Source organism: Scophthalmus maximus, chromosome 6 (assembly GCF_022379125.1).
Source record: "Scophthalmus maximus strain ysfricsl-2021 chromosome 6, ASM2237912v1, whole genome shotgun sequence".
Lineage (NCBI taxonomy): Eukaryota > Metazoa > Chordata > Actinopteri > Pleuronectiformes > Scophthalmidae > Scophthalmus > Scophthalmus maximus.
The window spans coordinates 4,510,001-4,537,564 of record NC_061520.1 but is presented as its reverse complement, the minus strand read 5'-3'; the positions used below and the strand labels follow the sequence as shown (position 1 = coordinate 4,537,564).

The following is a 27,564-nucleotide window of genomic DNA, read 5'->3' as shown; positions in this document are numbered from 1 at the left end:
AGCCGTTAGAACCCAGAGGGGCGCTGTTTCGCACAGGTGAGGCCATGGGGTTATAACATGGATGAATTAGAAGATGTTATGTGAAATAAGTAGCGATGTTGGTTCAACAAATCAGGGAACTGCTTTACAAACATGTGTTTTGTTGATTAATTAACTCTATTATATCTACCGTAGTGTAATTACAGGTACATTGGTGATTATAATTCTTTTTTATAATTTTTATATTTTATATTTCAGTGTGTTATGCTACCTTTCCTTAAGTAAATGAACTACACACTTCTTCCACCACGGGATATTTTAAATAATGTTGTATTATAATGATTACGGTATATAGATAATGTTGCTGGAGATCAGATAAAAAATGATTACCTGAAAATTTATTTGTAAAGTTTATTTGTCATGTATATTGATTTTTTGTCTATATTCATTTATAGTTTATTTTTGTGTTGTTTAAATTGAACTAAAATTGTTGTTCATTATTTATGGTTATTGTATATTTTTATTTTTTTCATTTTTTACTGAACTAGTGTTTTTATCATATTATTTGTTAAATTTGCTATACTGTTTTTGTGTTTTTATTTTATTTGCTGTTTTCTATTATTAATATATCATCATTTTTATTTATTGCATATTTTTATATGAAATATGTTCAGTGGTTTTTATTTGATCATGTTTTTGTTGTTTATTATGGCATTACTTACATTGAGCTATAATTATTTCTATCATATTATTTGATGTTTATTTTTCTATAATTTAAAATGAACTATAATTATTTTTGTTATATTATGTGTTGTTTTTAAGGAAGTCTTTTTTTCATATTTTCTGTTTCTCTATTATTTTTAGTGAACTAAAATTGTTTTATTTGTTGTTTGTTTTCTATTCTATTATCAATACAATTAATCTATTAATCAATCTATTTATCTCTATCTCAGAAAAACAACACCACTCCATCGTCTTACAAAGAGCATAAAATGTTTATTACATTTTTTTTAAAATGCAGAATAACATGCATCTATATATTTGACACAAAAACAAAAGCCAAGAGGAACTCTGTACAAATAACAGATTGTCGTCGTGGATTTGTTCTCCACCAGCTGGTCCGCGTGACATTATTGGTCAAAGCACAAGACACCACGAGTGAAGACGAGATGGAAAAAGCATCGCTCATCGAGGGCGGATCATATAAAAAGTACAGTTTTATTTTTTTAACATCTTTATCTTCTTTAATGGCATATTTGTACAAAACAGGTATATATCATGTGTTGATAAACATTCATGAACAGTTTCTGTGTGACATCTTTTCCGCCCTCACAGTTCCAACCTCTCGGGGTCCGATTCACTTTTCATCCAACACATTCAAGCCAGAGATCCACGAACTTTCTGACCGACGACTCGGCTGCGAAACGTGAGAACGGCAGACGCAAAAGAAAAGAGAAGTCGAGCTGTAGTGTTGTCATGGTGACGTGACCGTAGGAGAAGATTAAAGTAGCAGATACTGAAATAATCAAGTAAAATATATACTTCAGTAAAGTAAATGTACCCAGTTACTTTCCAACACTGGTAAATACAACCACATAAAGTTCTATCACAGGAGGAAGAAAAGACAGTCTATGATTTTTTTTTTAAAGTAAAACAGTAGAGGCATGAACACAGTTGTACTTGTCTGCAGGCAAATGTTATTAATTTATTATTTACTTAATGTTTAAAGTAGAGCCCGACCAATTTGTCGGCGATCAATAAAAATCGTCCGATATGATCCTTTAACAGACAGAACTGTATCATATCAGCATGTGTGTTTGCCACTGTCCATAACAAATTGTAGTTTGTTTACAATAATCGATACATCAGAAGACGACATTTTTTACTCCAATATCTGTAATGGCATCGGTCCCCAAAAAACCCCACATCGGCCGGGCTCTAAATTTAGGTGTTTAACCTTCTAGGAAAACAGTATTTTCTACAGCTCAGATGATTCAGAGAAAATAATAATGTTTTTCCTGCAAAAAGCCAAGATTTCTGAGTTCAGCTTCTCCAGCACAGATTTGACGTTTTCTTCGTTCTCCGGTCGCAGTTACGTGAATATCTCCAAAATGCAATTTGAAAATGTTACTTTGGCCTTTTTGGCAAAATTTACTTTTCCTGACATTTTACAGAATGTAAAAAATGTTGCCATTAAAACATTGATATAATCGTCATCAGATGAATCAACCTGCCTTTTCTTTTCTACCTGCTGACGTTCACCCGCGCTATGTACTTTTATACCTTAGAACCAAAATCTTCCTGTGTTTTGCGCATATCGAATATTTCACCTCAACTTTTACACATTTAGCTGCATTTTTGACAGAATCACGAAACCGGACACATTTTTCACTCTTGCCCACCGATTCTGTGAAACGATAAGCGGAGCAGGCGCAGTGAGTCGACCTTCCACCTAGTTGCGCATTAACGTTTCCAAAGTGTCACACACCAACAACAAGAGACAAAGTCTTTTGCCCCCATGTATTGTCTTTATTTCCCTCAGACTCAAATGTTTCATTCGATATCTGGGTGGACATAGTAGTACTTTAAATCTGTTTTGACTAAAATATTATCTTGGCACAACAATTCACTGAAGTTCAATGTTAGAAAAATAAGTCAGGGCGAGTTCGGTTACATGAAGAGTTTAGTGTTAAAAACATTAACTGTTCTCAAACGCTTGGTGACATTCACTAAAATTACACACGCGCGTGTTGTTTGTATGTTTACGGAGGCGAACATCAAATCTCCTCATTCCTCACACGTCAAGGTTTGATTATCTCCGCCAAGTTTGTTTATCAGCAGGACGACACAAAAACTACACAACAAGTGGAACGAGCCAGGATAAAGGGGCAGATCCAGGAATATTATTTATTATTACTTTTTCACTTCCTTTAACATTGGGGGATCTAAGACATATTTAGGGGACTAACATCTACGTGATGTGTGTTTTTGGACTGTTGGGACTTGGGCGGAGGTTTGATCTCTACCGAGTGATGTTGTAGTTTAAAATGAAAACTGCAGGACTCAACTGATGAAAACACCTTGGCAGATGAAAAGCAAAAAAAAGAAGAGATGGGTTAAAGATGGATGGGTGGATGAATTCAAATTTAATATAAAAAATCCGCAGTCGGTTACACAAACACAAACCTCGCACCGGTAGATTAACAGCTAAACGAACCTTCGGCAAATAGAGGAACATCCCAAGTGTCGACAAGCGTACTGAAAGGGAAGCATGGGTTTCAATATAAAACTTTTTTTCTTTTCTTTTCCTGCATGCAACACACACACACACACACACACACACACACACACACACACACACACACACACACACACACACACACACACACACACACACACACACACACACACACACACACACACACACACACACACACACACACACACACACACACACACACACACACACACACACACACACACACACCCCTTTCTAAACTGGAATGGTTGAACTGATACAAACACTAAACTATGAATAGTAAACAGTCTCAGGGACGGGGTCAGGAAATCCACTCGAGTCTCTATGGGCCGAACTGGCTGGGTGCTTTAAAAAAAACACAAAACAAACAAACCCTCATAACAGTCGGAGTGGAGCCAGAGAGGAACACTTTCAGTTTACAGTACAATCGCTTTTGTATAAAAACCTCAGAGATCTTACATGAAACAACATGGCCAATAAATTCAGCTCAAAGAAAAAGTAGAAAAAAACAACAACCCCAAAAAGGCAAATAAAGTAAACAAGCATATGGACAAACCCCCTCGGTTTAGTGTTGTATTTCACAGCCCTGTGCGAGCAGCAGGCGCAGACGTTCACATCCTCGCTGCTTCAGAAACACATGGTCTGAACGAGGCGACGTCGGAGGGAGGGAGACGTGGAGTAGTAAAAGACCAAGAGAGTAAAAGACGTAGTGTCGGTCGCCATGATTCCTTTAGAAGACACTGAATAAAACAGTAAAAGCATCTTTTTAAAAAAAAACATGGAAGTTATCTGTAGTCGCCAGGCGAGTGTGTGTGCGTCTGTACATGTACTGTACACACTCGTCAGTACGATTAAATCAATTAGTGTCAGTTACGATCACAATCACCATGTGCTCCTCATCCAGATTACCCACAGTCCTTTTGGCCGCCTGCAGGTACTGCTGGGAGAAGTCTCCGGGCGGGAAGGCGTACAGCATGGCCCCGGCGCCGCCCTCCTTGGCGGCGGGCAGGCTCACGACTCCGGCCGCCTCCTTGTTGCGCAGGTAGGTCACCAGGTGGCGCAGCAGGCGTGCCTGCAGCCCCGGCTCGGGGGCGGGGGCCTGGCGGTCGATTGGCCCCTGGAGGGCCAGCAGGATGGCGAAGCCCTCGGGCCGCCCCAGCTTGACGCGGCGCGTCACCTCGTCGAGCCGCGTCTGGTCCATGCGGAGCCGCTGGGCGATCTTCAGCTGGCCGGGCTGGTTCTGGCTCTGCTGCTTCAGGCTCTCCTTCATCACGGCGTTGAAGAACGACTTCCCGCCCTCCAGCATGTACAGCTCCGCGGGGAAGCTGCTGTTCTTCAGTGCGAAGAAGCCGTGCCACGTCTTGGCGAGCGAGGCCTGGGCGAACTCGGACAGCGAGCTCGGAGGGGAGGCGGTGTGCGTGTCCGTGTGGACGGCGGGTGAGCCGGCGGCGACGACCTCGCTGGTTCGATGGTGGTTGTTGTTGTTGGCGTGCGTGCTGGACGACTTCTTGCTGTGGTGGCGGCCGGACGACGGAGGATCTTCTTCGTTGGTGGTGGCGGCAGTGCGCCGTGATCCTCCTCCTCCACCGCTGTCGGCGGAGTGGTCTCTCGGCTCGGTGGTGGAGTCGGGCGCTCGGACCCGCGCCCGGTCCGGGCTCACTTCCGGAGAGACCGCCGCTCCCGGGCCTCGAACCCTCGACCTCCCCCTCTCCTTCTCCCGCTCCTTCTCCCTCTCCTCCGTCTGTCTGTCAGCCGACACGCTCCTGCTCTTCCTGCGGCTCCGCCTCTCCTCCCTCTCCTTCAGCCATCGCTCCCTGCTCCTGCTGCGGCTCCTCGCCGTTCTACCACTCCTGCCGAACGCTTCCACCGCTCCCGCCCTCCTCTCCAGACTACGCGTCGGGCTGGTGGTGTAGTCTCTCTCCACCGCGGCCCTGTCTCTCTCCCTCGGGGTGAGGGCGCTGTGTGTGGGCGGCGACGAGCGGTCCCTGGCTCCCCTCAGCTCTCGTTCCAGGCTGCGGTGGCGGCTGTAGGGCTCCACGAGGAGGTCGTAGTTGGCGGGCAGTGCGACGGGGGGCTGGTAGCCGGAGGGAAACGCCCGAGAGGGGCTCTCCTCAACTTTAGCAAAGTCCACCCTCAGACGCCGCTCGGGGCCGCCCAGAGGAAACCCCCTCATCTGGGAGCAGGCGGCCTGTGAGGCGTCCAGACTTTCGTACTGGATGTACGCAAAACTGTCCCCCTTCACGTAGTCGATATTCCGTATGCTTCCAAACCGGTCGAACTCCCGAACCAGCGCTGCGAGGGAGTTTCCGGGTCCAAGGCCGCCCACCCAGAGCCGTGTGGTGGGATTGGCTTTGCCGTATCCAATCTTTATGGGGTTGCCGCCGATCGGCCGCCCCTGCATGGCCACCTTGGCCCGGTGGGCCATGTCCAGGTTCTGAAACTTCACAAACGCGTACGCGCCGCCCTGTCCACGAGCGGGGCGCTTAATCACCACGTCCTCGATGATGCCGTACTTGTCAAAGCCCCTCCTCAGTTCCGCTTCGGCGACGTTACCGTCCAGGTTTCCAATGAACAGGTTGCTGGTCGCCCTCTGGTCGTCCTCGGGTTTCAAGTCCTCCACGACCGGCATGGGAGGGAGGCCGTAGGGCCGGCCCCTGTCGTCCAGCATGCCGTAGAAGTCCAGCAGCCTCTCCCTCTCCCTGCTCAGCCCCAGGGTCTCCAGGGCGTAGTGCCGGGCTCGGAGGTCCCTGATGCTGCTGGCCCCGGGCCCCGGAGGAGACAGGGACCGCTGCCTGTAGGGATACGGTGCGTGCAGAGGGAGGTAGCCCACGTCCGGCGGCGTGACACTCCGCCTCCTCACGTACATGGGCTCGATCTTCAGCTGCCGGTCGCCCAACACCAGCCTGGACGACTTGGCGTGCCGCGCCTCCTTGGCGTCCTCCGGCTGGCGGAAGTTCACGTAGGCGATGCGGCCCAGCTCCGGCGTGTGCGACAGCTTCACGCTGACGTCGCCGAACTTCTTGAACTCGTGGAAGAGCGCGTCCTCCACGTCCTCGTCCGACACCTGCGAGCCGAGGTTGCTGATGAGCAGCGTCTTGTACTCCAGCGTGCCGGGCCTGGCCGCCGGCAGCTCCGTCGCCGCCGCCGCCGCCGCCGCCGTGGTGCGCAGCGGCGGGCGGCCGAGCAGGCTGAGCTCGTGTCGGTGGTGGAGCTCCAGGGCGGCCGCCCGCTCCTCCCGCACCCGCGGCTTCTCGCGCTCCCTGCTGCGGCTCCGTCGGTGGTACCCGCGGGTCTCCGCCAGCAGCAGGGCCAGCGGCGGCGGCGGCGGCGGCGGCGGCGGCAGCTCCTCCCTCCGCGCGCTCTCTCGCTCCCTCTCCCGCACCCGCTTGGCGGCGGCCCTGGACGGACTCGCCTCCCTCCCGGCCTGCCTCTTCATGTTTCAAAGGGTGATGGAGCTCCAACTTTTCGGCGCCTGCTGCGGGAATCCGGCCCGCGGAGCGAGCTTCAGGGCGGTCGGCGGACACGGCGCGGCACACGGCGGCTTCGACAAGGACTCGCTCCCGCTGCGGACGCCGACAATCAGCACGTTTGTGGAAAGAAACTGGATAAACTCGTTCGAAAACATGTCGGCATCAGAGGACCAGCGCCGACGCCGCCATCTTGGACAATAGGAATGTGCGCTCTCGCCGTGGAGGGAGGGGACCGCGATGACGTCACTCCGGCGGCCGTCATGACGTGTCACGACTTTTTGTCGATTTGGGGATTAAGTGTGTTTTTTTGTATTAATCAATATGATTATCATGATTATTTATGTTTTTATCAGTAGTTTCTTTCTTTGTTGTTTTGAAAAATTATGCGTGGACCAAGATTCAAAAACATATATTTGTGTTTTAAATTCACAAATTCAAAGGGTCTCAGAGAAAGTTCGACACTACTTGAATAATTATTTGGACAAAACAAAGAGAAATTTAAAAAAACAAATAGGGGCTATTATTTATGTTTTGTTAATTAATGATTGTTTATAATGTATTTATGATTATTTGTAATTTTCATAATAGTATTGTTCTGCAATTGTGGGTTTGTGGCCCAAACTATGATTTAAAAACATGGGAAATAGCAATTAATGTCATATCACATGTACAACATTTTTTATATTCCAATTTCAGTTCAGTTTTTTTAGACAATATGTAATTTACTACCGACAATTGTGAAAATCAATATCACACTTTCCACTTCAAATTAACTCGTCACGACTGAAATGTGGAAGGAAATCAACTCCTCCAGATGGAGTTTTTCAAATTTTAATGAAAAAGTAGAATAATACAGTTGTAACAACCGACTGCAAAGTGGAACAACAGCATATTTTAAGTTTTCTTTCTTGAGTACAAGCTTACATTAAAACATTAAAGTGTTCATCTGTCCTGAAACACACGTGTCCCGGGGGGTTTGGGAGCCAGCGATGGAGGCCGGATCAGCTTCACCCGTCACAGCAACATGTGAAGTTGTTTCCCCATGATCAGGTACATGAATATTCTTACACGGCTGAAATTGATGACTGTGAGAAGGATCAAATGTTCACCCCCCCCGTTAATTTTCATGTTTTTACGTGATCCATTTCTAGACTGGATCGCAGCTGAGGGTTACAGTATTCCACCAGGTTCAATGTTCACTACACTTAAACAGCTGCAGCACAGAAACTGACTGATCTTACAACAGTCCCAACTAAATTAAACAAAAACCATTCCCCAAAAACAAAGCATGACAACAAAAATCACGTATTAGAAATGAAAGATGTGCGTCCATGAAAAAATGTAAATCTGTTTAAAAAAAAGAAAAAGAAAATCCTCAATAAATATCTAACCTAAATATTTCTAACTTGGCTGACAGTGGAAGGACTGCTGTGACTTCCTGAGTCGAAGATGAACTGAGTGTACTTTAACAGAAGTCGCCCACGCTCCCACAGTGTGTTTGGTGCTAAACCGTCCTGGGACGTCCTGAGATCAGTTAGATCTGATTCAGTGGTTTAATGTTGTCCTGTCGTCCACTGTTGTTTCAAACTTTTTCTTCAAACCAACAATGGAACATGGATTTAATGTCTCACTGCTGATTGTGTCACTGGTTACATGTTGGATTTCAGGGATTAGAGGCAAATGCTTTTTGACAAGTAGCTGTATTTCAATTTTTTAATAAGTGCACATTTGTTTGACTGAGACTTGGCGTCAGATTATGGGTGACTCTGTTAACAGAAGGACGACAGCGGAGGTTAAAAGGGAAGATCTGAATGTCTCAAAAGGCCAGTGGTCATTGGCCCCGCGTGTGGGATTTAGTGGCACCTAGTGGTGAGGTTGCATATTACAACAAAACGTAATACCCCCACACCTCACCCCTCCCCTGTGTAGGAGAACCTACATATGCCTTTCGTAAAAGCACAAAAGGAGCCAGAGTTTGGTTTGTCCGCTCTGGGCTCCTGTAGAAACATGGTGGAACATGAGCTTAACATGAGGTAACGGAAATTCTTAGGGAGTCAGGTGATTATACACATATGAAAGCATCATTTTGAAGATTATATTCAATCTCTGCCAATAAATCCTCCTTAATCCTACACAGAACACACTGGTCCTTAAACTCCGGTCATGAAGCGAAGGTTTGACACTGTGGGAAGTAACGTTTGCTGGTTCACCGACATTTTTTTTTTATACCCTTTTTCAGATTAAAAACAAATGTGGTTTTAAATTTTGTTCAGATCCTCTAATCTAATTTTCCAAAATGTCAAACGATTTAGTCGGTTGCTGATCTCATCCTCCTCCACGAGAACGTCATGGCAATTAAAGTTATGTTGAGCAAATTTACAGGAAACAAAACACAGACGACTTTCCAAAAAAGCATCCTGGTGTTAAGATCTGAGAGAGCAGAGCTGGGTGAGGTCGGGAGAAGGATTTAAATCCTGGATGGACTGTGAAATCCCGGGCAGCGCAGTGAGCCACGCTGTGGTGCGTTCGAGCATCATCTCAGATCCTTCGACTGGACGGTGTCAACGCCGATGGAGAACAAAGTCAAATGTTCCCCGTGTGGCCACTTCCTGTGATGTATGAATGCATAAAGCAGAAAAAAACCTCAAATTTTCCCTTTTAATCACTGCTCATGTGCTTTGACTTCCATCTTCAACCTTGAATTCCGTGCCTGTTCGTTCCCCTCATGCTTGATTTGAACGTATAGTGTGTTATAGTATCGTTAACTGTGTGTGTGTCTTATCTGTGTAGGCTTAACAGATGAGTGTACATTCTCCAAAAAAAAAAAATACAGAGACAGACAGAAATCCGCTCCTGGTCCTCCTCACTGGACAGCAGTCTGGTCCAAATAAAGTCCAAAGTTGTGTGTGGCCGTTTGCGTTTTGTTTTTGGCGTGTTACAGATCTGTCCGTACTTTGGCGGCCGCTGGGGCGTACTGGGGCATGAGCTCAGTGATTTTGCGGATGAAGTCGGACTTCTCGGCGCACCCTTTACAGGACTCGCCCCACTCCTCCAGGATCTTCTTCAGGTCCTTCACCTTGAGCTTTTTCAGGTCCACCGTGGTCAGGTCCAGCTGTTTGTCTGCGAGGGACACAGGAAAAAAAAAACACAACATCATGACATGGACGATTGCTCATTTCTCCCTATGATTTAAAAATATTGGACTGGACATTTTATTAAATCAAAGTGGAAATATGATAATGTGATTTCCTAATTCTGCAAACCAGATGTCTCTACTTCTTTTGGCATTTTTGTGTTTTCGTGAGCTGAACTCTGTCGGTGTTCATCGAGGGTCGACGGGCCAAAAACTCTGAGGTTCCCCTTTCGCACCAACACGGAGCAGGTTCTGTTCTGGTTTACGTGCTTCATTTTGAAATGTTTGGGGCATTTCAACAAAACAATAAATTGGTTCTTAACCCCAAATGTTGGATCTCTAGTATCTAAGACTTATTGTATAGGTTGGAAAGATGATTGTTCTTTTACGCAGCTCTCACATGCAAGTTGGAGGTGGATGTGGCAACGTCATGTGCTGCAGAACTGCATTATGATTCTGTTGCTTCATTTTGCTTGCATTGCGAACCGTAGGAATTGAGCAAAGCATAACTTTTCAAGCAGCAGTGCAGGCACCAGCCAAACAAAACATTTCAATGCAAATAAAAGTCCTGTGAGAGAGGAAGCAGCTGGCGTTCGTTCATCTGGCTGTGGAGTTTATTTCCTGTGTTCTTGTAGCGTGGCATATTAGCAGGACAGCCGGCTATGTTGTGTTTCCTGAGCAGGAAACTGTAATTGGTTGCTGTAATTATGACGATGCCACTACCACCGTCCAGCCTTAAAGCAACGTGTACATGTTGTGAGAGCTGCGTAATAGTGGATCCATTATTGTTCAGATAAAAACAAATATCTGAACTAACAGATCAAACGCTTGCAGGTGATCAGTGTGATCCACCATTGAAATGGTAACAACATGGGTTCATCTCAAGCAACAATTTCTGCAATGCTGTCAGGTGAAAAAAAAAAAACGGTGTCCTCAAGCCACAAAAATTCCTTTTAAGTTACTGAAAGTTGGACAAAAGTTCCCACCATGTTTTCTGCACAGTAAGCAGGTAATAACTGAACATGGGATGTAGCTTTGAGTTCAGATGTGTTTCTAAATAATAATAATAAAAAAAAACAGAAACTTTTTCCCCCTCTTACCATATTTCAGTTCGCAGATCTGACTGTCCTTCTTCTTGAGTTTCTCGCAGATCTTCTCCACGGGGGCGTGGTAGCTGAGCGGCTTGGAGACCTCGTTGATTATCTTGGTGGCCGCGTCGCTCGTTGCCCCGATGTAGTAACACTAGACACGTGGAAGAGGAAGAAGAACAGAGAAATCTTTTAATGTTTTAGAGGGTTAGAGCTTTCGCTCTCTTTTCGTTCACAAGATGAATTTTAAGAATATGTGGGAGGTGCGTTCACACCATGACCCTGTTGGGCTCAGTAATTCTGGAGCCTTTTCACGTCTAGTTAAAGCTAATTTAGAGGAAAATAAAAACCTCCAAAGTCTAATCTGTTTAACTCACAAAGCGGTTTTCTTTGCCTTTCACGTCCCTGCAGGTCTTCATGAGGGCCTTCTCGATGTCCGCGCTGTTGAACTTCACGTCGTTGTCCTTGAGCGACTGGTAGAACTTCCCGAGGAAGGTGACGCACACTGGAACAATGTTAGAGGAGAAAACGTACTGAAAAACTAATGTTGCTGTTTTTTATAGCTGTGACATGGTGAGAAATCAACACAGCCATTAGAGGTTTGTACAGTTTGCTACATTCTGTTATTCAGCTGTTGATCCGCTTCATGTACAAATTAAAATGAATTATGTCACGGTGCCGAATCTATTGCTCTAATGTCCATGAATGCTCATTTCATGTGATCACTTGTAGTTGAGAGCATCGTCTCCTCCATCACCGTTTCTTTTTGTGCCACCGCTGGTCTTTCAGGATTTTAGAAAAGTCTGCAGTGACTTTTTGTTAAATCACATTTTCCTAGACAAACAGATGCTTGGATCTCTAGTGACTGGTGACATGTGAGGAGGAGGAGGAGGAGGAGGAGGAAGGAGGGTGAGGGTGCTGCTGCTGGTGAAGGTGGTGGATGTCCAGGTGGGTTCGGTTGTTCTTGGTCCGAGTCTGACCCGGTGCCCAACAATGGTTTTATGGCTAAAGTCAGGAAGATGCTTATCATTAGCTCAGGGAGACTGGGGGTTTATAAAAAAAAGCCTGTCAGCATCAGATGAAGATATCACTCTGCAGATTAAAACCATCTCCCACCAGCAGCAGCTCGGGTGGGAGTTTGTCTCCCTGTAATAACGTTTAGAGAAAGTTGGTGGTCGGTGGCCGCAGGCAGCCATTCATCTGATGTCGTAGCTAGCTGAAGCTAGCTGAAGCTAACACACACCTACCTTCACACTCTCCTTCCTTCAGGGCTTCGGCGGGACCCGGCACCAGCGCGAGAGCAAGAGCCACCGACAACCCGCTGAGACCCAACATTTTTCGGCTCGTGTTGACCCGGTGGACGATGTGTTTCAAACGGCTGCTGGAGGGAGAAGAGTCCGCTCCGTGTGAATCATGAGTCGCCGCTGCGTTCACTACGGACGCCGGTAAAGTGCGCTTCCCTGTGCCACGTCATACTACGCCGGCGCCCTATTGGTCAAAGTGCTAGACTACTTCCGCGGTTTTCCACGCAGTTGCCTCTGATTGGACGGAGGAAGAACATTCCGGGGAACAACGTCCAGTTGGCGCCGTCCGATTGGTCCAGAGCCGCTGCGTGCTGTCATCACGTTCAGAGGGTTAGTGACCGCCCACATTTGGATCGGCTCCGGCTCCGGAAGTGAATTTGCTCCGTTTACTTTTGATAAAAGCAGATCAAAGTTTACCGATTCTAACATATGAAAATATAAGGTTTCGTTTCCAACTGGAGGACAAGAAAGCTGATTTTTTTTGGCATACTATTGTATGTACAAATGTCTTTTCTTTAAAACTACTATATCTACTGCATATATAAACGAAATAATACTATACAAGAAATATGTAAAATGTCTTCATAGTTATACTCTGCACTGGCAAATATAAAATCGGCTAAATCATGTAATGTATGCTAGGCTTAAGGAAAGAACAGTTTTCACATATCAATAAATATAATTAAATATGAATCATCGACAAAAAACGCTTAAACCGGTTGTCTACATGATTTTATTTTGTATTTTTGGCGAAACCGAAATTGTCTATATGCTTTTATTTTGGATTCTCAGTGTGCGTTTCCTGTACTGAGAGTAAAAAGATACTTGAGGAAAAAAAACAAAAAAAGGGTGGTTTTCTGTGTGTGTGTGTGGGGGGGGGGGGGGGGGGGGGGGGGGGGGGGGGGGGATTGTAATGTCATCCCCGTTGATGCAGTGATCAAAGAATCAAAGGCACACACACTCTTGTGATCTTTGGTCTCATCGCACACGACAGGTGGTGAGAATCTTCTCTCAATCCCTTTGGAATTACAGCAGACACCGAGGCAACACATGGAGTCACTTCACCACACTTGAATGTGCAAAACCTGACCAAGACCACCGCCACCACTCGGAAAGACGGGCAAACTTTCTGAGGTAGGTGTGAGGACAACGACAACACAGTACAGAAAACATGATAAGAATGAACTTGTTCTGTTGGCACGAGTATGGTATTGTCACGTCGGTGGATAACAACTTAACAGCTCATGTATTTTCTTTGATTTGACACTTTTAAGCATTTAAATTCTGCATTTAATTTAAATTGGGTTGTGGTTAGGGTTCAACCCTGTGTTTCCTCACCCCTGTGTTTCCTCACCCTAACCCTATAGGGCCTAATTTGATTTGAGGGAAATTTAAAAGAAATGAGGGAACACAGTGCCTGATTTAGGGGGAAATCCTCAAGAGAACATAGGGACGACCCCGATTTGAGTATCCGTGTATTACATACATTTCAGAATTTCAGATCATTAAAAATTTTGGATATTCACCCTGACTGAACTCCTACAATATAGATTCAATGAGAAAAATTATTATGAGTTTTTACATTTTCCTCATCCAGTATTGACATTGTGCACAGTGAGTTTTTTTGTTCTGTTTTTAAAAGCACTGATATCTATGAATGTGTGCAGTTTTGCTCCACTGACCTTTGTTCTTGTTGTGAATGAAATTATGTTTCAGTTTTTCTGTCTCTGTTTTCATCTGTTGCTGCTTGGAACAGTTTCTCATGTGGATGTTATTTTTATGTGCCGATCTTTGTTCTCCTCAGCACAAGGGGACTCGTCTGGGAGCCTTGTTATATAACGGTGACGTAACGCCCGTGTTCTCCAATCACCCTCCCCTTGAAAAAAAACACGATCGATCACGAACAAGCAAAAAAAAACCTAAACACGTCCTCGTGTAATAACGCGGAGCCGCGGTGCGTTTAGTGCCGAGTAAAAAAAATGTAAACGTTACATTTGTGTGTGTGAGTGACGTCACCGAGTGTGTTTGTGTGCGGAGAGGTTTTTGTTTTTTTAGCTGGTGACGTCAGCGGCGCAGCGCGTTGGTTTGTTGCAGAGTCACTGCGACTGTTGCGACTGTAAACAAGAGCGAACAGTCCGGAACCAGAGGAGATTCACAGCTGACGTTGATGCATAAATTCCGCGATACGAGTCCTTGACGTCCACGCGTGGTGTTTATTCCTCGATTGTTGTGTGGGGCCTTTTTTTTTAGAGACAGTCGCACGGAGCTAGCATGTCAAGCTAGCGTCTCCTTCTCTGTAGCCTTGCCCGTTAGCCGCCGATAGCCTCCCCGGCTACAAAACATCCGAGGGCCCGTTGGCTTTTTTTATGCACCGGGAACATCATTCTTCACAGCGGCCAGGAGCTCCTGAACCGTGAGTACCACCTCCCGCGTCGCAGACGCGTTTTCACCCCAACGTCCGCAGTCCGTTTAAAAAAAACAAAAACGACGTTCTGCGGACAGCTAGCCCGTTAGCTTAGCATCTAAGCTAACGGGCTAGCATTAGCGGAGAGAGCTTATGAAATCTGATGTTTACAAGCGGTGCTGGTGGTTGTTGGACAAACAATTTTATGTAGACACGAGTTCAACTCGCTACCAAAGATGATTGTTTTAAATATCGAGTAAAAACGTCGATTAATCTTGTGATCAACATCACGTGAGAGACATCTGTCAGAGGAGATGTGTTCAAATGTCGTCAGTTAATTCGATCAACAGTCCGAGAACGTAGATAAACACAATGCACATTCAATCATCGTGATTTAAAATGAATTTGATGATTAATAAAACGTGGAGATAGTTCACGATCAATCATCTGTCGAACTGTTGCAGAACTGATCAGTCGATTAATCGTTGCAGATCTGGACATCACAATAGTTCGGCGCATTGGGCATTAATATCAGAATGAAATTGCCATCTTCTGGTGGAGTTGATCATCAATCAGCAACTATTTTGCTTATTGATTTACTTTTATTTATTTTTTTACAAGAGAAACAATTCCAGAACAATCTGATTACAGCTTTTCAGAAGTGAATGTTTCGTCAGTCGGTCGTTTGTGATTGTGAAGTTAACGTCGTTGGTCGGACATTGAACGCGTCACCTTGGAAACCGCGATGGGAAAAAAATGATCAACCGATTGATTGATAGTAAGAAAGAATCCATAGTCGCAGTCCTGGAGGAATTGAACAGCTCCTGCAGACACGTTTAAACCCTCATCATCACCAATTGTTTCTCTGAGAAGTGATTGGCAACTGTATTGATCATCAGTGATCATCAGTTCGGGTCACGTTTTGAGCTTCACAAATCGGAATATTTGCCAGTTACATTATTTTTATATGATTGTGAACTGAATATTGTTGAACTGTTTATCTGACAAGACAAGACATTTAAAGACTCTTAGAAACTGGGCGGAGCGTATTCACCATTTTCTAACACCTTCCAAAATCCTAATTAAAATAAATAATCGATTGATCAGGAGTGAAGATATGACGAAGTTAGTTGCTGCTCCTCGTCACTGTTTGAATGGACTTAACCGATTTAGAGGACAACTCGAAGCCCACAGCTGCTCGATGATGATCCGTGTCATTTCATCGCTGAGTCACTGAATCTCTGTGATGTGCTTGTGTTTGCAGCTGGGTGGCTGGTCAGAGCGGCCTCCTCCCACCATGGAGGCAGGAGGGAAGGACTGTGAAGAGGAGACACTGCAGACGGCGTTCAAGAAGCTCAGGGTCGATGCTGAGAGGTAAACAGTGTTTGAACTCACATCACTGCCGTTACAAATAGTTACCAACGCAAAACACTCTAGGGCGAGTATTTCTCGTTTCCGTGACGTTTCTTCGGCTTTCAGACTCTGAGATCATCACTCTCCATCTTACCTTATGAAACTACAGGAGGAAACTGTTTTGGTTTCCCACAGGTCAAATGTTGTTGTCATGTATCACACTCACATTTCAAACCTTCTCTCCTTCTCTGCAGCGGACCCGGAGCCGTGAGTGTGTCCGAGGCGTTGGCTCTCAGAGCGGCACCACGACCTTGTCTTGACGCCAGTGGAGCGAAGCCCAAGCTCAGCTGCCCAAAAGACAACTGGCACGGGTAGGTTCAGGCCACATGTCGTCAATCATTTTTTGTTGTTGTTGCTTTATTTGATCCTCAGGAAGTTGCTGCTTCTCTCGCCTCAAAACTAGAGACTGATCCATATGGATTTTTGGGTCAAATATTGACATTGGGAAGAAAAAAGTTCCAACGCTGATTTTTCTGTAAAATGTAAACCTAAATGTACATTTTTATGTAAAATATAAGTTTTCATATTGGCAACCGTAAATACAGACACCAATATGTTTGTGAAAGGCTCATATCATATATTTACCTCAGACTGGATGCCTGTAAAAACACAACGTCTGTTTCAGTGCATTCTGGGAAACTGAGTTTGTCAAAAAAAAGTGAGATAGTGAGATTTAGACAGATACTGTCTAAATATGTGAGACAGTGTCTCGGCCATAATAAGGGGGGGGTAACAGCCAGCTGTATATCTCCTCGCCAGATGTTGGCTGTGACGCAGTCTTTGTTGTTTCACACCAGAAAAGATCATAGGTCAAAGAAGAGCTTTAGTGAATTAAAAAAAAAATGTTTCTCCATTGAATTTTCTATGTTGTTTTCACACACAAATTCAGTTTTAACAATAAGACTCTTTGTGTAGTCGTAGCTCATTGAGCTTCAGACTTTTATCTTTTAAATTTTTCCTAAGATTATTGTCCTGTAATTTTGTCTATCCTCCCCTGAGAAACTGTTAAGATGAGTCTTCTCAGGCACCAAGAAAGGTCAATCTGGCAAGCCACAACAATCATCGAGCAGCTGAAGTCGCTCTCGAGGTGTCATAGTCGCAGAGAGATGACGACATTACCCTAAACTAAATACACTACAGAGACTGGGAACAGGCAGATTGTCTTGGAGCGCCATACACTGACCACCTTGTTGATCTGTGTAAACTAACCAGAAATCTCCTTGACATATATTGAGCTCTTATAATAAATAATTCTGCTTAAGACTTCCACGGTTTCTGTCTCCCTGAATTGGAATCCACTCCATCAATTTTTCCTTTTCAATTATGATTACGACAGTTTTCTCTCCCTCCCCTCTCTCTCCATCCTCAGCTGTATGAGGAAGACTTCTCGAGGAGCATCCAGGTCCCAGCGGCGTCGCAGGTCCAAGTCGCCAATCCTCCACCCCCCCAAGTTCACGTACTGCAGCGCCGCCACCGCCGGCGCCTCTGCACTGTCGACTCCTAGTGGCTGCCTTAAGCACCAGCGCCTGGCCGTGCCGGAGGCCACGGACCCCCATCGCGTGGTCGAAGGAAGATCGGCCTCCTCCTCCGCCGCTCTGCCGGCCAAGAAAGAGATCTTGTCTACAGGCACCCAGGGCCGCATCTCTCCTCTGGTCTTTGGATCTTGTGCTGCTGTGGTTTCCTCGAGTGAGATCCCCGGCATCGTCACTACTGTTGCGGGGCAGGAGCGGGGCAGCTTCGGAGACGTCCAGGCGAGCGAGGAGGGCGGCACTGAGAAAAGTGCCTGCGACAGAGCGGCCGCGGACTTCCGAGCCTTGTCTGAGCGCCACTCCCCGGCGGACGGCTGCCTCCCGTCCTGCTCTTGCGCCCAGAGCAACAGCTCAGATTCCCAGGAGGAGAGCGGGCCCGCGGCTGAAAACCAGTGCCAGTGCCAGTCGCACCATCAGGGCTGGAACGGCGTGGAGGTGTACTCCTTCACGGGGCTGCGCAACGTCATCTCGGAGTGCGAGCTGGGCCTGCCAAGCCACGCCACCGCCGCCAGAACACTCAGCGCCAACGGCAACACCACCGCCGCAGCTTCCTCGTCGTCGTCGTCGGGCTCCCCCCGGTCATGCTCGGAGCAGGCGCGCAGCTACGTTGACGACATCACGATAGAGGACCTTTCTGGCTACATGGAGTATTATCTTTACATGCCCAAGAAGATGTCACACATGGCTGAGATGATGTACACCTAGAAAAGTCTAAAAATATTATTATTATTACTATTATTATTATTATCATATCAAATAAAGAGATAAAGATCGGTTTTTTTTTGTCTGTTCAGAGGAGCGACGCTGTTGTAATTTAAAATCAAAACAACATTTACTGATGTTTAACCGGTTTCTTTATCCCCGCCCTCGTTTTTACTGACACAAGCACATTACCGCCAAACAACCTCTCGTTAGTTTTGACTTTTCGCCCTCTTTTTCTTTTTTTTGTTAATTTAATTCTCAGTTTACATAAGACGTTGCCAAAGCTCCTGGTGCAGGGTCAGGGCAGAAGGGGAGGGAACATGTAGGAATTTTTTGCAAACTTGTGTGATCACGTTTGTGGTGTTGTGACCTTGAGAAGTCGCCTGTCTGGATTTAATTTCCTTCAATAAAGACGCAAAAAATGTTTTTGTGCGAAAACACTGTTGTTGTTGTTGTTGTTGTCTCTTTGGTCAAAAGTGGCTGCGACGGTTTCTTCTTTTAGATCATGTGAATGTTGCAAAGAGACATCTGTATACTTTACTTTTTAACTCCAAAGTTAAGAATTAATACAATAAATAAATTAATACAAGTCTTGAATATCAGAATAGACACACCTCAGACAAGTGTTCATCGTTCACTTTCAGGTACAGCACTAGTTTGTCGTCAGTGAACATTAAAGGAAGTGATTAGACTAGAAATTGATTCCTAAAATAATCGCCAACTATTTTAATAATCAATCGGTTCAATTAGGGCTAATGGGAAAAAAAAAGTCAAAATCCTGATTTCAGCTTCTTGAATGTGAATATTTTCTGGTTTCTTTGCTCCTCTATGACAGTAAACTAAATATATTTGGTCTGTGGAAAAAAAACTAAACATCTTGGGAGTTTGGGAAACAATCAGCGTTTTTCGCAATTATTAATTGAGAAATGATAAAAATGATCGTTAGTTGCGGCCCTCGATTACACACGCCTCCCCTGAATACACCTGATTGCTCATCAAGATCCATAAATCATTCTCGGGGGAAACTGGCAATGATGTAAAAAAAAAAAAAAAGGTGATTATGAAATTTTCCTGGAATCAAGTTTTATGGAAATCTGTTCAGTAGTTTATGCATAATCCTCACACAACCTCCTGGGTGGATGTGACGTGGTCTGCAGCTCTCTGAAGTGCAACACGTCAGCTACACCAGCAGGGGGCGTCATCGCCCCGAGGGTTTTCTGTGCCTCCCTGTCTGTATCGCAGCTGCGGTGTTTTTCTCTGCTGTGGCCCGAGGGTCGACTCTGCCTGACACCACCAGAGTGATTCATCAGGGTGTGTCTCTCTTTCCTCAGCACCCGGGGATGAAAAGAGAAACAAGTGAAGCAATCAAACCTGTTCTGGACCAGTGGAGCTGCAGAAAGGAACCATGGGAGGAGGGAGGAGAAAGAGGAGGGGGGGATTAGGGAGGAGGGGGCAGATGTTCTCCCTCAGCTCAGCATGTTTGTTTACTCTGATTTCTAAATCTCTGGATTGTCTCCCTCTCCCTCGCGCGTCCCTCTTCATCGTGAGGCTTCACATTGATCTCTGCCTCATTGGCCGAACAGCTGATGAATCCAGGCAGTTTGTCAATAACTTTAGTGTCATTCGCTGGAAATTAGGTGGAGGCAAGAAGAAGGAGCAAAGACTGATTGTTGTTTTCAGTGTCAGCGTTGTCAAGGGGATGACTGATGTTTTTGATTAATGCAAAATGGAAAAACTCAAACCGGCGTTAAACTGTATCCAAGAAGACAAACCCCCGGTCACCAACGTGACCTCACATAGTTAGACGATCAAACTGTGACAGAGACTTACACATAACCCCGACTGTTTGGGAGCTAAAGTCAGACAAATACCAATACAGATATACAGTATGTCGGTTTCATTTTGCTAAAACGTCATTATCGTTGTCCATGAAGTATCTCAGGTCAGTATTGTTAAAGCTGCAGCTCATAAATTCAAACTGGGTCAAGTGTGTCTGTTTCTGATCAACACCTTCATCCCCCCAAAAAAATCTCGCCTCCGGCGTTAAATCACAATTTACACAATGTTTAAAGAAAGTTAACAAACACAGGCGCAGGAGGATCGCTGAACCCCCTAGTGGATATAGACGTAATTGCATGTGTGGATAACTGAGGATAACTGAGGAACTGGACAACTGTGGATTTAACTGATGAATTGGGGCAGTGTAGGTTCCTGTGCGCCTGTCGCTTAAGAAATTCCAGAAAAGCTTTAAATTTCATGCTTTTCTTCTTGTGTAAATAGTTGCCAAGTCTGTTCTAAACAAAATTCCAAAGAACTTCATTTTCTGCCACATGCCTGCGCACAGCAGCATTTACCGTCAGGTGTGTTCCTGCAAACTCAGATAAGCTCACGTCTGCTGCTGCTTCCGTCAATTTCCCTCCTGCAGGTACGAGTGTGAGATGATGATGATGATGATGATGATGATGATGATGATGATGGTGATGGTGATGATGGTGGGGATCCACAGTCAAGTTCTCCTCAGTGTCTCGAACCTCACTGATGAGAAAAGCTCCGGGCTCTTTCTGCAGAAAGTCAGAGTTTCTCTCAGCTCTGAGAGGGGGAACCCCCCCCCCCCCCCCACACACACACACACACACAGGAAACCACGATCTCTGAGGTGCAGTTTTCTGGAAACATGCAGTCTCAGTCTCGTTTTTCACTGTGAGAGACCCTGACAGAAGAAATATAACACACACACACACACACACACACACACACACACACACACACACACACACTCACTCACACACACACACACACACACACACACACACACACACACACACAGCACTGAACGAGCTCATTTACTGGAACAGGCCTCATTTACATGAACCTGTGATCCGGAGGTCACAGGTCTCTGCGTTTAAGTTTTCTTGTCATGATCAATAAGTGAGTTAGATTGGTGGACGAGTCACTCACACACACACACACACACACACACACACACACACAGAAGTCTTTAAATCCACTGAAGTGGACCACGAGCCAGATGTTTCAGGGGCGAACACAAAGGAGTCATTTTCAGATAAAGATAGAACGAGAGAGTGTTGATTTATTCATTTTGTTGTTTAGTTTGATTATATTGAGCCATTTGATTCCACAGAATTTCATCTTCTCATCATTTGTAGAGTAAAAAGAAAAGGAAAGTGTTTCCAAGGCCTGAATAACCAGAGACCTTCAGGAAGTAACTTCTATTTCTTCTGATCATCAGTGTTAAAGCTGCATGTAAAGTTTGGAAAGGTTAATATGTCGCCTGCATCATTAATTATTCTTTTTGTTACTGTCACTTAGTAACTGAGAGTGAGAAAATCTGAATCCACCTTGCTGTCGAGCGTCGACCCGATCAAACTTCACCTTTGTTGGAACAAAATGTACCAGAGCTACGTTTCTGTTTTTACCCAGGATGCACTGCGGTTCAGGTAAACGTCTGAACCTGAAGGCCTCTCCGCCAACCCTCGTGTACAAAGATAAACAAAAGAAATGAGTCGAGTTGACTCATTTCACAATATCACAACGTTCACAATGCGCTCGACAAACAGCAGGTGCAGAACACGAGTGTTGGTGCACGAGAGTGTGTGGACGAGGAGGCAGCGAGGGAGGAAAGTGATCAAAAGAGACGAGTGAGGAGAACGAGAGGGAGTGGGCGTCTCGTTCACCCTGTGCAAACAGAACACACACACACATACACACACAGACACGCACCCACACACACACAAACACGCACCCACACACACACACACACACACACACACACACACACACACACAAACACACACAAACACACATACACACACAAACACACACTCAAGTCTCCACCAGGGATCAAATGAGGAGACGAAGCCTGAGCGTCACACTTTTCTGTGTCCTGATTGGATGATTGTGAAATCAAAAAATCCCCCGGTAAAAAAATGGATCCATTCATCGTCTTAAAAAAATAAAGTAATATAAATTGAACCTCATAGATTTTGTATGTTTGTGTGTTTTTTAAAAGCATGTTTACTACATGTATGTTGTTGTCACCACTGATGTAACATGTAGTTAGAAACTACCTATTGATTCATTTCCTTTCCTCTTGTCAAGTCACTTTTCATTACCTGGTTTTCTGGACGTTACCTGATCAAAGTCAGTTGAACCTTCTTCTAATTTAACATATTAACATTTAACATATTTTGTTCAAATCACAGCAGCTGTGCATCGGGAGGACGCCGGTCCCAGACTTTCTCACAGCGTCACACGTGACACTGACGTTCGCTGGCTGCTGGTTTGTTTCTGCGAGGCCCCGGACTCGACCTCTGACCTCTCTGCCCGGGTGCACAGGAGGTGTCCGGGGGTGACAGGGGACACGGTGATTTGGGGGCCACCAGCTCTAAACGCTCCCACATGCTTCCGCGAGTTTGGAGTTCACGCTATGGACGTTTTCATAGAGTTGGTGCGTCTGCCCTTTGTTCCCATCATTTGTTTTAGATAGTCATTTGGATCAGATTAATAAACTTGTTATTTTTAATGTATGTGGCAATGGACAAAGTGGCAGATTGATTCTATTAATTCAACAGTTTTGTCCAAATGCATGTTCCCAATATCCCGTTCGACACAAGAGACACACCCCAGATGGGACTCGAACCCACAATCCCTGGCTTAGGAGGCCAGTGCCTTATCCATTAGGCCACTGGGGCTGCTTTTAGTCTATAATCTTTCATATCAATGTTTCATATAAAATGGACTGAAATCTGCGACCGTGTGAGATCTGGTGCGGCTCTGTTGGATCCAAGGACTGTTGGGCCGAGCTCTACTGAGTGATGTCATCTGGCTGTTGTCGATGCCAAATTAAAAGATGTTAGACCGTGAACATCTGTACAAAATGTGCAGATGTTGTCATGTTTTATTGGATGAGTCACGAGGAGAAGTCAGTAGGACTCATCCTGTGGCGATCACGGAAATGATTAAACGTTATTCGACTGTTCATGTCTGCCTGTCGAACGTACACTATCTTTCCAGAGTTTTAAAATCTTGATAAACTTGTTTTTTTTAAACTCTGATAAACTGACACATGTATTATTCCATAGCATCGTCCTCTGCCGGCTCCTGAAAACGACCCGACCTGCTCCACGAAAGGCCCCGCGCTGATCCTCACGCTCGGATTCTTTCTGGGTATTTGGTTTCTCCTGTGCACACAGGAAGTGAGCGGACTAACCCGTTTTAATCCAGAGCCTCAATAGGAGTAAATATTATGACCACAGCCTCCAGGCATTAGACAGAGCCGTGCTGTGCAGTGATTATAGATCCCGTGTGCAGTTACAGTATGCGCGTCTGTTTCCGGTTCATCTCTTATCAGAGCAGAGGAATGTTTTATTATTTAAACTTGCATCAGTATTTTATAATAAATCCACTTCAGGTTCATTCTCATCCACATGATGGATGAGAATGAACGTATGAACGAATGAACATGTATGATCTATATCTGCTTTTAAACTGACAATCAAGTGATCAATACATTTATCAATAATCTATTTATTTTTTTAGATTTGCTGCCTTATCTCACTATGACGTCAGACGACTCTTACACACAAACTAATAATCAAATCTGGCAGACTTATCAGGAATCATTAGTTGAATCAATAATCTGAAATTGTTTCAATCCAAGGAGCCGTTTTCTTTTCGTCGAACCATCAGCTCAAATGAAATATTATACAGTTTCTGATCATTCTGGACTTTGTCACTTCCTGTTTCTCGGCCCAAGGTTCGAATTTTTTGGGGGTGAAACTCCAAGTTTCAAATACAAACGTGTTAGTTTAATCTGTGAACTGAGCAGCTAAACATGGTTATGATGGCATGAAATATAACATTTCTTCATAATATGATTAACTATATAATATGATAATACAGAACAATAATGTTTCTTTGGATCATCCACTGAAGATGTTGGGTCTCTGGTGTCACCTTGTGTCTCTGGGATTGGTTTGACCTTACGACCTTTTGGGGCGTGTGTCCGTTGAGTCCGCTCTCCGTCGACATTGTGGCCGTGAACAGGTTCAGGGTCAGTTGACGAAAAAAATCAGCTGAACTCTCTGTTAAATTCAAAAGCACCAGAGACGATTGACGTCCTCAGACTCAGTTAAAGTGTCACTGAGCTGAACATACACAAACACACACACACACACACTCAGACACTTTGACCCAGTTGAGAGGAATCTGCTGCATTCAGGAGAAAAACGGAGAAAGGGACTCTCTCTCACGTCACCTGAGTCTGCCGCCGCGCCGACAGGAAGCTGGATTTTCTCTCTGGCGCTGGCTGATATTTGCACAAGCTCGAGGAGGGGTTTTTTTTGAACGATGCAGGTTCTGCATGTGGCGGGCGTGCGGAGCTCAGAAGTTTAATCCCCGTCAGCTCTCACACAGTCGCTCGGGATCTGAAGCGCTAACTCAGACACATGTGGAATCACATAAGGGAGCCGAGAGAGACAGACGGTTTGATTTGACTCTTTGTGTACAGTGATGCAAACGACATCGTTACATCGGGTTTCATGTGGAATCTGTTTAACCTTCAGGAACATAAAAAAACAAAAATCAGTCCTGAAATTTTCAGTCCATTGAATATGTCTGATTAATTTCAATCAAATGAGCCCCAGTGGCCTAATGGATAAGGCACTGGCCTCCTAAGCCAGGGATTGTGGGTTCGAGTCCCATCTGGGGTGTGTCTCACGTGTGGGATGTGGCACTGGGAATATTCTGTCATACGCACTTGTTTAGGATGTTTCTGCTAGGAAAAAAATTATCCACATCTGATTGACTGTAATATACACTCATAGATGTTTGTCCACTAAATATGTCTGATAAGGGCCCTAACCATTCCCTTAAAATGGCAGAAAACTTAATTTGGAAACATTTATCTAACATCTACTTTGTTTTCCTATTTAGTTTGGTCCATGTCCCATTTGCTAACACGGAGTGGGCGGGGCTTATGACATATACTGCAGCCAGCCACCAGGGGGGCTTCTGGAAGCCGTCATGTCAGGTTAAACCGGTAGAGACGACAGATTCCTCACCACGTCAGTACGGGTAAAGCAAAACATGAGATATTACAGTTTACATTCATGTCTTAAATCACCGATGCTCATTTCATATGAATCCAGACAGTTACATTGTCACACATGTTCACACACATATACACACAACGAGAGAGGGAGGGAGTGAACCGGGAGGGATCGTATTACTTTGACTACATGCGTGAAGTATGCTGACTTTACCTCTTGATGTCCCCCCTGAGGGCGGGGACTGTTGAACCGCCTTTAGTCAGCTTAGAGTTTATCCCCACCGCCTCCCGAAAATGAACCCGGGGGCCGGGCGCTGGATTTACTGTACCTTCAAACACACATGGAGCTGGTTTAGCTCGACCCGCGCAGAACCACCACCACCGAAAGCGAAAAAAAGTCTGACTCCTCTCCCAACAGCCTGTCGGACTCATCTCAGCATCTCTTCTCTCCGGGAGACTTTGGTGATTTATTGATGGAAACCAATAGACTGAAAATCACAAATATGGAGAAGTATATCAACTTTTCTCGATCTGCACACGGCAGCGAGGGTTCGGTCACGGTGAACATGTGGTCGACGAGAGATAACAAACAGAACATGTCGAGATTTTAAGCTGCAGCCAACAACTATTTTCCTTGCACAGATATAGTGAAGTGAGGGCGTCCGGAGCGGATAGTTTAAGGTCACACTCCCATTTTTTGGTAGCCGGCCATGTCGGCCCATGTGAGTCCTTGAGGAACCGTTGAAGAAAAACAACATTCTTCCGCTGGAAAGGTCTCGACTAGGAAAGAGACAAAACCAGAGTCCGTGTTATTCTGATGTCTTCCCAAGATGGCGGCGTCCTACGAGCAGCATCCTGACCTTGAGCAGAATTTTTGTCTGGGAACCTGATAATGTTACGTCTGTTTTCATTACAGTGGGCATGCTATGGCTACGCTAACTAGCTGTTACCCCCCCACACCATGAGTTTGTCTGGCAAATGCTGCTTGCGCTAGTTAGCTAACAGCTACGAGGCCGTAGAGCGTCCCCAGGCAACGCTAGCCTGGGCTAACAGTTGGGACCACAGACTGTGTGTAAAGATGACCGGTGACTGTAAATAAAGGTGGACGTCACTCTTCAACTTCCTCCCGTTGTGTGATAATAATTCTACAAAAATATCTTGGACACGGGCGCTGCCATCTTGTACTGTTAACGTCGCCGGGAGTCAGAGTTCAGTGGTGATCGTGGAGTTTAATAACTTTGAATAACTAATTAAAACCACACTGATCAGAAACATGAACACTTGAACATACATCAGTGTGATAAGAGATACCTCAAACGACAGAATCCATCTTTGGAAACATTTATTTAACGTCTACTTTGATTTTTTTGTTTGGTCCATGTCCCATTTGCTAACCAGGAGGGGGGCGGAGTTTATGACCTATACCGCAGCCAGCCACCAGGGGGCGATCCAGGTGACTTGTCTAAACTTTTGGGAGCTGTCACGTCGTCCATCTTTTTTTTGCATTCTATGGTTATCATTTGATTGTTGTTGGTTTTGTTTGTTTGTGTTGCTCTGTGGTCGACGTCGTGACTTTACTCAGTCGTGCGTCTTGTTGTGTGTTTCGGGGGAAAGTCGAAACACACAACTCATCGAGTGGCAGTGAATATTACAGACCTATATACCTATGGGTATATATATATATATATATATATATATATATATATATATATATATTCCCTGAACATCGCGGTTTCTAAAACTGTGGTCAGTTTAAAAAGAAAACCGACCAGAATTTATGTCTGAGAGGGACGAAAGTCACAAATATGAAACACAATATTCTTCTGTGGGGAGAAGCTGCATGTTGACCCTGAACAGCAACGACGAGGGCTGAGTAGGAACCAGGACCCGTGTGTGTGTGACAAACACGGGGTCTGTCGGCCGCTGTTTTGGTGAGAATGAGGTCTAGGTGTGTGTGTGTGTGTGTGTGTGTGTGTGTGTCATTGTCCCTGTGCTTGGCAGGTCACCCCGCCGTGTAACAGGATCCTCCCAGAGCTCGGGCTGATCTGAAGAACAACGCAGGAGAAGTGCAACGCGTCCATGTTGTCCTCCGACAGCCCTGGACGGCTCGACGGCTTCTTGGTGAACTAGCACATGATCCCTGTCACTGGAAGACCGGCTCACGCGGACTCGCTCCCGGAGACGACTCGGTCTCCGGCGAGGACGGGGAACAGT

General features: G+C 45.3%; 3 protein-coding genes and 2 non-coding genes across 6 annotated transcripts; 2 read left to right on the top strand and 3 right to left on the bottom strand.

Annotated features, from left to right (window-relative positions):
* Nucleotides 1–955: 955 nt before the first annotated feature.
* Nucleotides 956–7,374, bottom strand: rbm15b (RNA binding motif protein 15B). Its single transcript, XM_035630545.2, has one exon. It carries the CDS (start codon nt 6,672–6,674, stop codon nt 4,095–4,097), a length of 2,580 nt encoding a protein of 859 aa, XP_035486438.2. The 5' UTR covers nt 6,675–7,374; the 3' UTR covers nt 956–4,094.
* Nucleotides 7,375–7,523: 149 nt separating this feature from the next.
* manf (mesencephalic astrocyte-derived neurotrophic factor) lies at nt 7,524–12,385 on the bottom strand. Its single transcript, XM_035630548.2, has 4 exons — nt 12,177–12,385; nt 11,307–11,434; nt 10,942–11,083; nt 7,524–9,828 (listed from the first exon to the last, which is right to left on the bottom strand). Exons 1-4 carry the CDS (start codon nt 12,262–12,264, stop codon nt 9,644–9,646), a joined length of 543 nt encoding a protein of 180 aa, XP_035486441.1. The 5' UTR covers nt 12,265–12,385; the 3' UTR covers nt 7,524–9,643.
* An 828-nt stretch (nt 12,386–13,213) lies between these two features.
* oser1 (oxidative stress responsive serine-rich 1) lies at nt 13,214–18,722 on the top strand. 2 transcript variants are annotated; one of them, XM_035630546.2, is made up of 4 exons: nt 13,214–13,367; nt 15,902–16,011; nt 16,245–16,361; nt 17,420–18,722. In XM_035630546.2, the coding sequence occupies exons 2-4, from the start codon at nt 15,935–15,937 to the stop codon at nt 18,282–18,284; spliced, it is 1,059 nt and encodes a 352-aa protein (XP_035486439.2). In that variant the 5' UTR covers nt 13,214–13,367; nt 15,902–15,934; the 3' UTR covers nt 18,285–18,722. The 2 variants fall into 2 exon arrangements, with proteins under 2 accessions (XP_035486439.2, XP_035486440.2); XM_035630547.2 differs by lacking the exon at nt 13,214–13,367 and adding an exon at nt 14,200–14,646.
* Nucleotides 18,723–22,920: 4,198 nt separating this feature from the next.
* trnar-ccu lies at nt 22,921–22,993 on the bottom strand. Its single transcript has one exon. It is a non-coding gene; the product is annotated as a tRNA-Arg (tRNA).
* Nucleotides 22,994–24,939: 1,946 nt separating this feature from the next.
* Nucleotides 24,940–25,012, top strand: trnar-ccu. Its single transcript has one exon. It is a non-coding gene; the product is annotated as a tRNA-Arg (tRNA).
* The last annotated feature ends 2,552 nt before the right edge of the window (nt 25,013–27,564 follow it).